Genomic DNA, 12,759 nt, shown 5'->3' with positions numbered 1-12,759 from the left:
ATATATATATATATATATATCTCATGAAGTGTATTAATTAATTTTTATTGTTGAATCCCAATTCTAAATACTATCAAATCGCAATACTCCTAGAATCGCAATAAATGAAAATTGCAATACAAATCAAATCAGCACCCATGTATTGTGAAAGAATCGAATCGGGACAAAAGCATATTGTCCCAGCCCTAATTATTACTAAATGAGCTGCCTTGAATTGTGATGGCAAGACAGTTCTATAATTGTGGACTAACACCAAATCCAGGTTGGGAAAGGGCAGCCATAAGGGACTGATCACACTCTTGCCTACAGCCAGTGAAATGTAAAAAACGTGACGAATAGACCCATTAACGGGTCATCTCACACTACATGAGGTGGTGTGACTAAGACTAAAAAAAACACTCTAAACAATAGAAATGATCCACAGAATCAGTCCACCCTAATGTGTGATGACCAATGTGTCTCAAACTATATATGGAAGAAAAATAACAAGTCACCATTCTCTGTAGGCAACACTGAATCTTGAGGGTGCTTAAGGTTTGTACAAAAATATCCACTTTACTGGTGACTAAGAAACTCGTGAGATGTGTTACCTAACATTCTTCCACTTGTAGGACTTACCTTGGGGTTTTTGCTTAAAAACTCTTGCTCTTCAGTGATGTAAAGTTCTGCAGGAGAGCTGGGTCTCTCTGGGGTGCGGAACCCCAACAGCGCCTCGTTCACAATCGACCGACACATTTTTACGTTTACTATCTTTTCCAGCTTTGTCTGCTTGTGCACACACAACAGAAACACAGACAAAAAAAGAGAACATTTTGGTTTCTGTTCATGAAAACCTTAGTGTCATCATGTTTTTCTGTCATTTTACGCAGTTTAATTGTACACCACCTCTATGAAAAGCCTCTGGTCTGCGGTTTTGTCCTGGTACAGAGCCACACCCCTTAATGTGACCTGCATGGAGGCTCCTTGCAGCAGCACTGGGTGGGTGTTGAGCTTCCATCGTTCAGTGTTGATGCCTGGCTCCTCTGACTTAAATATGAACTCCACCTGCTGGGTGTCACCTGGACAGATCACACCTAGAGGGGTAGCCACATTGAAAGCAGTAAGGCACACTGAGTAGTGGTTGAAAGACACAGTATGATAAGGTTGACACAGGGACAAAGCATATGACGTTGCAGCAGGTGTCTGATTATCTTTGTATGTACCAGAGGAGGAGTTGAAGTAGAAGTGAAGCTTTTTTGTTCGTGATTGCAGCTTAGGAAAGCTGTGTGGCACGGGAAGTTGCTGCCAGCTGTAGAAGATGGCTGTGCTGCCTTCATTGTGCAGCTCCAGGTGGGAAGAGGCTATTTCTCCAGTTGGAGCCTCAAAGATTATCGTGGCACTGAGTCCTACTTCTCCCTGATCAATCAGTGTTGAAGTGTTGGAGAGTGAGAAAGTTTTCAAAATAATTTCAAATAATAGCTAGCTTGACAAATGAAGGCCGGACGCTAATACTGTAAAAGCCAGGTAGAAAAGATCGAGGAGATTGAAATGACCTGTAGCCTACTACAACTGCTCACATAGTAAAGGTAGAATGTTGTCAGTCTCTACAGGACTAATCAATGACTACAACAGCAGAGTCATGTGACATTCAGCACTCTACTGCTCTCAGTTTCATTTTGTTTATACAAATAATGTTTTCAATAATAATTCCAGTTGTTTCTAAATTGGCGTACTCCTGATGAATGTTTAGCTCCAGTCAACAACGCTTGATGTATGACCAATGTCTTTTCACCTTAAAAGCCTACCTAAAATGGGACGGCTGCAAGTTTCATTCATGGTAGCTTAACATTGTTCGGGGAGACAGGCAAAGTACTGATAGTGTGGAAATTGATTTCATAATTAATTTATCAAGATGACAGGTAAACAAGGAGGTTATCTTGGGATAAGAAAAAATACAATATGTCTCTCCAATAGGCCTGGTTTTCTCTGAGGTAGGCAATACCATTTGAGAATTTACTTAAGTCCTAGTTTGAAACATGCCAACCAACCTAATATGTACAGGTCGTTCTGTACCTGGTTTGTGGTGGAGTTTCCAGTCCAGCTAGCAAGCTGACCACAGAACCTCAAGGCAGGAATGAGCAGAGCATCTGACCGAACATCATCATACTGTGCCAGCGGATCACTGTGGGAGACATTGAGACAGCAGTAGTGCCACTCAGTCCAGGAATTAGACAAATAGTGAATGAGTTGATCTAGCCAATAGATTCAGTTATGCATTCAGTTGTTTCTGTTTAACTTGACTTTAACAAGTGTTGAGTCAGAAAGCTGCCCTCAAACGGGATAAACTGAATATTTTAACAACACATAGTAGTACATAGTGGGACATTTAACCTTAACACTACATTGCTGACAACTGAATCCCACATTAATGTAAAATTGATCCATATAATAAGTCTTTATATATAAATGTTGAGGTTGCTTGTAAGAACAAAAAAACATTTTGTGCTTTGTTTCTATTATTTCCATTACAGTTTGAATTACATATTTAGGATTGCACAAACACATCAACGTGGTCTCATTAATGCACCATGAATTAATGGTTTATGAATACACAATTGTGTTTTAAAGTGCCTTTGAAATAGGTCAGCATTGTTAGCCGGATATTGACATATTCAGCCTAGAAAAAGTTGGACTTTGGTTAGGAAGGATTGCAAATATCTAATAAATTAGTGACGAACAGCTTACAGGTTCTCCTGCTTTATCTTCTTGGACTCTGTCTCCTCTTCCTCCTTCTCCAGTAAGGGACTCTGACACACTGTGACAAAAGTAAACGGCTTGCCAGAGCCAATAACCTCCAGTGCATTGATATCCTGTAAGTAATCAAAGTGAAATATAGTGGTGATTATGAAGGACTGGTCAGCTACGTTTGGTATGTCCATACAATAGTCTAATTCCTGCTTTTGCATAGTAAAAATCCTTTTCAGTATACGTGTGTCCTTTTCACTCGCATCCAGTAAGTGCAGCCAGAGAGGACAAAATAAGTTGTCTGATAAAACCTTCAATATTACATTCATATTTGCTTTATACTGTGTTGTTTTGCTTTACCCCCCTTCAATACACATCTGAATATTGACATGAACTTAGTTCTACCACTACATAACATGATAGTCAGAGTGAAACTTTTCTCACTTAATAACCGCCCCTGTCCCCATCATCTCCCTCTCTCTACTGTTATGCAGATGTCACAAAGCCATGGACAAGTTTTGTTACTGTCTGTGTGTTGGTCAGTAGGTACTTCAGACCCCAAATCTCCTCAGCATCACATTAGCCACTAGCACAAGAGAACCCACTGCTACCATTTTCTCTTATGTCAAAGACACAGATGTGTGTGTGTGTGTGTGTGTGTGTGTGTGTGTGTGTGTGTGTGTGTGTGTGTGTGTGTGTGTGTGTGTGTGTGTGTATGTGTGTGTGTGTGTGTGAGAAAGAGGATACTAAATGCAACCAAATACTAAAATATAATTTGTCTAAACCTTCCCAAAATCAGTCCTGGTTACGTAGGGAGTTAGTAGGTTTAAAAAGGCAAGTTTAGTCAATTTTCTTGGGGCTCTGTTACCTCACAGATCTCAACAATGCTACTCTATGACTGACTGGACACGCTCCAGATTTCATAACTGTAATTTACGGGAACATGAATGTTTATGGAAGGGCTCCAGTACCTCATTAATCTCATTACCCATGTGTGTACTGAATGCACATTTTAATAAAATAAATCACATATTGGCAGTATTTGTACATAAAACCCAGAACAGTGTGCCCATCGCTGGATGATCACAGGCTGTTAGTAAAGGCACAGAGTGATCAGGAGCAGCTAGCAGCTCTAGCAGCCAGAGACAGAATGTCCTGTGGGCATGAGCAGCTTCAGTGGGCTGCGTGGTTGGACGAGTGGTCCAATAATGAAGTTGTTGATGCGCAATCTAGATCTGTACATGAAATTAGATTCTTGAACATTGTTAGAGAGAACAAAAAGAAAGTGTAATGTGAATAATTTGGATTGTGTTTTGTTGCCGAATGAAAGACAATTGAAAAACAAAATTGAAAGGTGTCTCTGTTGGACTTATCTTAAACATACATTAGTTGTACACTCACAATTCTGTACAGCAATTTCTTGTTACTTCTCGGCCAACATATATGCTGATTTAGCCTGGATGCCAGCCGGACTTAGCCCTGCACACAACATTTGAGGTTGGGAAGTTAGGTCTGGACTTCTGTTGTGGAGCAACTATGCTCGAACCAGAGCTCTTCGGACCAATCAAATTATCAGGGCGGTGTTTATACAATAACAGGCAGATGATCAACAGTAATGTAATCAACCACGTCACTAAAGAGCGCTTGGGTTGAATTTGTTTACAAAGATGGCTGCTGCTAGAGAATTGAGATATGTAGATTCCGCCATCGCGCCTGTTTTAGAAGATAGCTCATTCATTTTAAAAGAGGAACAGAGAAACATTTGTCGATTGGAAAGATGTTTTTGCCGTCCTTCATACGTCACATACTCCGTCGCTCTGAATGGTTGTAGGTCTGTCCAATTGACTGCAGAGCTGTTTTCGGTTGAAACACGCCCCATAATCACAGTCCAATGTAGCAGTATAAGACTCATGTTTTGACTAGGATCTGAGTACGACAACGTCAGGCTAATCCTGATACTGATGTATCTGCATTTGGCTGGGTCAATGTATTGGTCTAGCTGTAGTTAAAAACCTTTGACCTTTTCAACCCGTCACATTTTCTGTTGTGTGCAAAAAAACAGCAAATCAGGCTGCACTGGGCTCTATTGCAATGGTACAATAGGACCAAGTGGATACATTTGAATACCTACTTAGCCAAAGGAGCCCTCAGTGTTATATGTTGTGCGTTGTGTATGTTGTGTTACCGGCTTTTTGATGTCCACGTCCCGTAGAACCTCCCTGAGCTCTTGGCACTGGTGCTGCAGGTATGCGCTCTGGTCCCAAGTCCGAGAGGCTGGACGCAGAGTCTCAGAACAAGTTATTCCTACAGAAAGAAACATTTCCCACAGAAACAAATACAGTTACTCTCGGTTTATTGTAGTCCCACTAAAAAGAGGCTCTTCTTTGAGGGGGAAGAAATCAGATGGAAAAGTGAATAGTTTAAATGTCAAAGAGCATTTTTTATTTGGGAAACCAATGGGCTTCAGAGGAACTAAAAAAAAAAGGACAAAGTTTCCAGAACAAGGCGGAGAGGGAAAATTGGGACATAGTAAATAAGTGTCTGTGTGTACCTGATTCCTGGAGTATGCTGCCTGGTTGTCCTACATGTGTGATAGGCTCCCGTCTGCCCTGCTCTGTCTGAGTCAGAGTGGCTGTGATGCCACTCATTTCATCTCCATAACGCTGGGGAAGACTCCAAAACTCACTTCCCACACGGTAACCCTAAGACATAGAAGTAAAGACACACATTAATGACAAAGCTTAAGAAAACATGTTTACTGTGGAAATATAACAAATTTAACAAATGATTCTGACAGCCGACTAAAAACACAGTAGAACAGAGAAAGCAAATATGTGTCATACATATCCAGAGTGGATGAGTGGCTTGACTTGGTTTAGAAGCTCCCTCTGCTCCTGAGTTTCTCTGAAACGGTTTGCTTGGTTCATCAGCAAGTTTTCGACTGGCTGGTAGAGCAAGTCTTGAAAGAGTTGAAAAGAGCAGGAGATGAACAGAGAAATAGATAGCGCCAGAGATAAAAAAAAATAATGCATACTTATGATATCAATTAGTACTTTTTAAATGAGCAAAAACCTTCTCCTTAATTTCCTTACAATGAGAAACCTCATTTGAAAGGATGCCTGTTGTACTGGTCAGTAGTTAATGTTAATATAAATGCAGGTACAGGAGTTTATTGTGGCTTCACTCATGTCCCCGCAGTTGTATACAAGTTAAGGCTGTAAATAATGCTGATGCAAAATGTATGTCTTTTTGGTCCAGGCTGCTGTACTCTCCGACCAGCTCACCAGACAGGAAGTCCTGCTGCTGTCTGCGCTGCATCATATGTGTATGCCAGTGCTTCAGGGCATTACTCTGGATGTTTTTGTGGCCATGCCCATTCTCCAGAGGCTCAGAGGGATGGCTCTCTGGGGCCTCAGATGGAGCATATCGCTGGGATTTTGGTATTCGCTTCACCAACTGGATGGTGTAGGGAGAATAGAAAGAAGACATGACATATTTCTAATGCATTTAATAGTAGTTTAAAATAATGCAAGCTGCTTTTGGTTGGCAGGTTTTAAATACTGTATATAAAGAAATATTTTGTTTCATGTGTATTATTTGTATTATTTCATGTTCATTTTATTTGTTCTGAATTTACCTCTGTCTCCCCTTTGGCCTCCAGATAACTTCTGAAATCTTCTAAACTACCCAGGATGCTGTGTGGTAGAACCCTTCCCTGTTCATCAAACCGAAACCCTTCCGGTCCTGAAAAGAAAAGTAAATGGACAGAAAAGACATAGTTTTAGCCTTATGCATGCATATTACGATTCAGATCTCTTATGAACTACCGGCTAGTGCACAGTATGTTATTTTCCATGAGGGCAAAGGAATACAACTAACCTGTGTAGTCCAGCTTTTGAGAGCCAGGGTCCAGATTCACTAGATGAGCCACCGGGCTTCTCACAGCATTTCTAACTTCATCAGCTGGCTTTGTCTTACGCACATAAGCCATGTGCACTTGTTGACGGCTCTTGGGTGGCTTTGGTGTATGAAGCTGCAGTCATGATCACATTCACAGTTACATATAAGTGCTTTAAAAGAAAAGTACACATATGCCACACACACATGATTTGTATTTTAATTTCTAACTAATGTTAAAACTTGGGGGAGGCGGGTTTACTTTTTTGAGGTCCCGTGGGTGAATGGCCAGAGCCTGGATATCACTGCCTGAAAGAGTAGAGCTCCTGGAGTGGTCATCATCCAAGATGTCCAACTCCTCTGATGTTCTTAGCTTCTTGTTCTCTGGAGGAGAGGAGAGTAAAGAAAAAGAATGTAAAATGGCAACAGTTTGTGTGTGTTTCAGTAAGGCCATGCTATCTAAAAGTGGGTGCTACTGTACTTACAAGTCCCTCTGTAATATCTACTCACAGAAATAATAATTATTCATCTAGTTTATTAATGAGAACCTAAATCCAACATTTAAAACAAATGAGCCTATCAATGTGCACACACACACACACACACACACACACACACACACACACACAAAGATTACTCTGGAACAATGACATTATTATGTAATTGGTTATGCAATTCTGTTAATTTCTCTTTATCCAGCTATGCCTGATTATAGTTTCCATGGCCACAACAACAATGACTAATCCTTGGCTTTTATGTTCCATTTTGCTTCCATGTTGTCCGTTACAGACTCAGTACAGTTTTTCGAATAAATGCTTTGCTTTGCTAAAGATGCCCTTGGCCCTTAAGGAAAACATTGGTCCAGTGCTTTTATTTGTTTTTGTAAAATAATTCATCAAACGTATTGACGTACAAAAGCCAACGAAACTAACCCAAGTGTCTTTCCTCTTATTTAAGGCGTCATTAAAGCAGTATTAAAGCAGCATTAAAGTTACGTTAATGCATTAATGATCATAATTCCATAACTAGTCAAACATGGCCCGTTATAAAACAAACGAGAGTTTTGAGTTTAACACTTTATGTGGAGTTTATTTGTATTCTAGTTGTACTGTTACTTATGTAACGTTACATTTATGAAGGGAGGACTGTTTACCTTTAACGTTATAACAGCGTATCTAACGTCACACTACCGCTACTTTTACTGAAGTAAAAGGTCTGAGTCCTACTTCTTCCAACACTGCATACAAACAGGTCAAGTTTTGTGCATGCAGGGGTAAGCTCCTAAAACAGGTGAAGAGGTCACGTAACGCTAACTAACGTTAGCCTACAAAAGAATGGGGACAAAGACGGACAGAGGCGAAGGAGAGACAGAACGCTGTTAGCTGACCTGAGTGAATTAGAGGTCTTGACACCTTCTTTGGTGTCTCGCTGCCGTTCATTTGGTCTAGCTAGCTAATTACAATAAAAGCAATTGTCACTGATAAATAATAACGGCTAGAAGTGCTAGTCAACCTAGCGCTGCACGCTAGTTCAGCGTCAAGTATGTTTTCTCTAATGGTAACCATGGCAACGGAAGACTCAACACCACGGAAAGAGAGACAGCAAAAAGACAAAACGAGGCATGAGCGTATTAAACGTTGCTGAAAAGCAAAACAATATAAAACGTTGCTGAAAAGCAAAACAATATAAAACGTTGCTGAAAAGCAAGAAAAGAAATGGAACAGGAGCAAGGCGAAAACAAATGGTCTTGGGTAATATGGCTATGCGTGCACGTTTTTAGGGTCATCGATAACATGCCAGAAAGAAAACACATTTCCTTAATTTCTTTCAGGCTCTATATCAAATCAAAAGTGTGCAAACATTGGGAATAAAACACACATATGTAGGCCTAATAGTTTACTAAATGTAAGCTTATATCGCTAAGCAATAATGATGAAAATAATTTATTGCATTTCTAATTATTATTATTATTAGTTATTATTATTTGTTGTCTGCCACGCCGGCTCAAATTCCCGTGAGCTGGAAAGAGCTAGAAACATGAAAATATGAACCCAATCAAACAAATATATTTATTATTATTATTATTATTATTATTATTGGATAATCACTCCACTTGTTATCAAGGACCAACCATGCCAAGGGATAATGCACAAGTTGAAAGGGGCTGGTGGGATTACATTTCACCATCTTGCACGATATTTGACAAAAAGGCTAATTTCTTGATTGATTGATTGATTGAAATCATGCCAAATATGACCTATGCGCACGCGGCGTTCTCCTGAAGAACAACAACCCTTTCTGTCAATCAGCATGACGTGGAAGAATCAGGGGGTTTAGGGCGGCCTATATAAAGAGAACTGACATCAGACTACACAGAGTAGCGTGAGCCGGCATTAACGTCATACCACAGATTCTTCCCTTTGTTGTGCGGTACCACGGGCCATCCTCGATATAAAAGATGGAAAGAGGCAGCATATCCACCGGCTCACAGACCACCTCCATGCCTGTTGCGCACCAGCTCAGCTCCACTGTTCCCCAGTTTCATGGTAACATGGACGGACAGTGCGCCGGGACCTCCAAAGTCTTACTGTCTTACAAAAACGCGTCTCAGAACCTTAGTTCATCGGGAATTAAAGCGGGTTTGGGAATACTTAAAGTGGCCTCGTCTCAGTGGAAACAGGAAAAAAAGACGTGTTCAGGGGCAGCCGTAAGGCAACTATCCACTCCCAACAGCAGCCATCTCTGCAAGAGATCCCCACTGGATCAGCTGGCATCTCTGTTTCTCCACGGTCAAACCCGGCAGAGGCAGATTGGCCAGGAGCAAGCACCGACCAAACCGCAGAACTGTAAGCGCATCGTGGTTCTTGGTGCGCCACGGGTTGGCAAGACCTCTATCCTAAGAAGGTACCTCCGGGACGGATTTGTGGAGGAGTACAATCCCACCTCCGAGGATTTCCTCAGCAAACTGTTTCGTATCCGCGGAGAGACCTACCAAATTGACGTCCTGGACGCGTCTAGGGAACGGGATTTCCCAGCCAAGCGGAGGCTCTCTATCCTCACTGGTGCGTGATAATTGGATCATAATGGGTAATAATCTCGGTCTTGCAAATACTTAGAATTGTTTGTCAGTTTCTGTATTTGTTCATGACGCAAAGATAATTGCAAGTTATGTAGGCTACATGCGTAAAAGCTTAATTCTCTCACTTAATGCTGCATCAACTATGAAAGGAAATTAATTGATTTTCTTTCCCATTTTTGCAGGAGACATTTTTCTTCTAGTATTCAGTCTAGATGACCGGAGCTCTTTCGAAGAGGTGTGCGCCCTGCGAAAGGAGATTTTGGCCGCTAAATCCAAGCTCACCAAATCCTCTGTGCAAGAGCCGTGCGCACAGCTGCAAGTCCCCCTAGTGGTCTGCGCCAACAAGGTTGATCTCCTGGAGACTGAGAGAGAAATATACACTGCAGAAGTGCTCCAAGCCCTCGGTGATGACTGTGCGTATTTTGAAACGTCTGCAAAGGAAAGCACGAATCTAGAGAAAGTCTTTGAGACTTTGGCAAAGCGAGGCGGGCTTCCGACTGAAACTAGCCCGTCTCAGCACCGCAAAGTCTCCCTCTGTTCGTACCAGGCTATGCGGGTAGGCAGTGTCCCTGGGAGGGGCAGGCAGACGCAGCGGAGCGATGATGCCTGCGGCGCCCTGTACCCACTAGCCCGCAGGCCGAGTTTTAGTACAGATCTTCGACAAGTCATTGGGCCAAGTACGGCAAGAAAGCCCGGCAAAGCACTGGACAAATGTCCAATTCAGTAGGACAATAATACGAGACGAAGTGTTACAGAGCGAATAAAAAACGTATTAAGCACTGAATTCTATATTCTATAATGCATTATTGTTGTATAGTGACACGCACTTGAGATGATGCTTTCAAAATAAATTATTTTTAATTGCTCAACTCCTTCGGTGACTCGCTGCTGTTCATTTGGTCTAACTACAGTAAAAGCAATTATCACGTAAGATGCCCATTTAATCATTTTTCAACACACAATGCTTTTTTTGTTTATTTACTTCTTAATTTGCCTATCTATCTATCTATCTATCTATCTATCTATCTATCTATCTATCTATCTATCTATCTATCTATCTATCTATCTATCTATCTATCTATCTATCTATCTATCGCCCAGTAGCCTATACTCTCCCACCCTCTCCTTCATCTAACTGTGAAGTAGAGGGTGGGAGGATGTTGAGTCAGGAACTTATTATTTGTATGACTATTGCATAATCTATATTCAGAAACATATAGCAACTCTTTCTCTTGCCCACTCTTCCTTTTATTTTTATGTGTGTGTGTGTGTGTGTGTGTGTGGTCCCCAACCCTGAATCCCACACCTCTCAAACAATCAGACTAAACCCAGGTTTCCAGTTGACATATACTTTTCCATCCTACACTACTCTATACACACTACTTACTACTCAGTGGGCCCTTCACGGCTGCCTCATAACTGCCAGCTTACTTTTATTTTAAAAACCTTAAGAGGCTTCTGTATAATGTGATGGAGTGGGTGTGTGTTATTAATTTATTGATTACTGCGCTGTGTAATTTTATTTGTTTGTTACAAATGCTGCTCATCAGAATCATGTGAGGTCTGTAGTAAATGCATAAAGCCTGAGCGGGCTATTGGCTGCTGCACAAATGATTCTGAACATAAACTTGAAAGCAGTGGCCATGGAAACACATCTACAGTACCTCCAGCACAAGGCGTGAACAACGTTCACTCAGTGCAGCACACAGCAAAAACATCCAGCTTGTTCACAACTAGGTGTATTTTATACTTATATTTAAGGTGTATTTGTCATTAACACCAAGCTATAATCCTACCATGTCTTTGAGATACAATATGTAGTTTACTCAAAAACAGAAAATCTGTGAGAGTTGTTTATTTACTCATGGAGCTAATTGGGTGTCATTGATGCGTGGTCAGGATAGATAGTGGTGATATCTGAATGCCACAGAATAATATTGGCTGTTCCAAAATGAGACAAAGGCTCGGAGAGAATTAGGCACCACACAATATTAAAAGAATTGTTCCTGATAACGCATGTAGGAAAGAATTAGGCTGTTATTCACTGAAATGTCATATTAAGCAGAATGATGAAATGTGTAATAACCTTAAGATTTGTGATGATTTCCTCCCCTATGCTATTCAATGGATGAACAGTAGTATTTGTTGCAACTCACTCATCATGTGCTCCAAAAAACATATACTGTATTTACAGGCCCCGGCCCAACACAGTTACTGCTATCAAGCTCTCTGGCTGAGCAGAATATACCAATGACAGCTTGTAGTGCTTAGTTTCCTTGATTTCAGACCCAAATAGACAAAAATAAGCTTATTGGTTTTGTAAGTGGATTTTTTTGCACATACTTCTTTTCCACATACATAGTCTAATTTCGGCAAGCATCTGATTGGTTAGTTCAGCTATGTGATTAAGTAAAACGAGGAAGTGTGGTTGTTGTGGAGCTGATGAAGTGTTGAGAAGAGCAGTAAAGTGCTACTTAAAAAGTTGTCTGTCTCCATCCAGCTGCTACTTCTTATTCTTATCAGTACTATCAGGATGCCCTTCATTTTTGCGGCTGAAATGACAGCTGATGCATATCATATCAGTGCATATTATATCAGATAGCTACAAGCAATTTTCGCAAATGTTAGATGCATGAAATGGTTAAAACACTGTTTTAAATTGAGAAAACCCCTAAAGTGGTCTGAAATATGCTCTTGATGGCTTAATGCTAAAAACTACATATCCAAGGCCAAAAGTTAGCGTCCTCATTAGTTAACAATCCATTTAGAAAACATTGGAATACAGTAAGAGCATTGTTGATATTGTTGTTGACATTGTTGTTGCACTGTATAGCTAGTTCTGCAAATTAAGAAAAAGTTGAAGGGGATGTGCCAATAATAATAATAATAATAATAAAAATATAACCTAAGCAGCTATGGCTATTTAGCTGAACATGCTAACAACTGAAGCTTAAGTTAAGCAATCACTGCACACACAAACACATACACATACACACACACTCACACACACACACACACACACACACACACACACGCACACACACGCACAAACACACACA

At 40.8% G+C, this 12,759-nt stretch overlaps 2 protein-coding genes across 4 annotated transcripts in view; one reads left to right on the top strand and one right to left on the bottom strand.

Annotated features, from left to right (window-relative positions):
* mycbpap (mycbp associated protein) overlaps positions 1–9,114 on the bottom strand; it is a 13,291-nt gene extending 4,177 nt beyond the window's left edge. The window contains exons 1-13 of one of the 3 annotated variants that reach the window (XM_032542189.1): positions 9,056–9,114; positions 6,884–7,005; positions 6,604–6,757; positions 6,362–6,468; positions 6,009–6,180; positions 5,568–5,683; positions 5,276–5,426; positions 4,910–5,028; positions 2,725–2,849; positions 2,053–2,161; positions 1,203–1,395; positions 886–1,073; positions 619–765 (exon numbers count right to left, since the gene is read on the bottom strand). In XM_032542189.1, the coding sequence (XP_032398080.1) occupies positions 619–765; positions 886–1,073; positions 1,203–1,395; positions 2,053–2,161; positions 2,725–2,849; positions 4,910–5,028; positions 5,276–5,426; positions 5,568–5,683; positions 6,009–6,180; positions 6,362–6,468; positions 6,604–6,757; positions 6,884–7,005; positions 9,056–9,065 (1,713 nt within the window). In that variant the 5' untranslated portion in view covers positions 9,066–9,114. Of the gene's footprint in view, positions 1–618; positions 766–885; positions 1,074–1,202; positions 1,396–2,052; positions 2,162–2,724; positions 2,850–4,909; positions 5,029–5,275; positions 5,427–5,567; positions 5,684–6,008; positions 6,181–6,361; positions 6,469–6,603; positions 6,758–6,883; positions 7,006–7,774; positions 7,896–8,008; positions 8,266–9,055 lie in introns of those variants that run through there. The other 2 variants (XM_032542180.1, XM_032542198.1) reach the window with 2 other exon arrangements.
* On the top strand, positions 8,989–10,573 carry rasd2b (RASD family member 2b). The gene is made up of 2 exons (XM_032542210.1): positions 8,989–9,683; positions 9,883–10,573. The coding sequence occupies exons 1-2, from the start codon at positions 9,080–9,082 to the stop codon at positions 10,425–10,427; spliced, it is 1,149 nt and encodes a 382-aa protein (XP_032398101.1). The 5' UTR covers positions 8,989–9,079; the 3' UTR covers positions 10,428–10,573.
* The last annotated feature ends 2,186 nt before the right edge of the window (positions 10,574–12,759 follow it).

This window comes from Etheostoma spectabile, chromosome 2, assembly GCF_008692095.1.
Source record: "Etheostoma spectabile isolate EspeVRDwgs_2016 chromosome 2, UIUC_Espe_1.0, whole genome shotgun sequence".
NCBI classification, from domain to species: Eukaryota; Metazoa; Chordata; class Actinopteri; order Perciformes; family Percidae; genus Etheostoma; species Etheostoma spectabile.
This window is presented reverse-complemented; position numbering and strand designations above follow the sequence as displayed.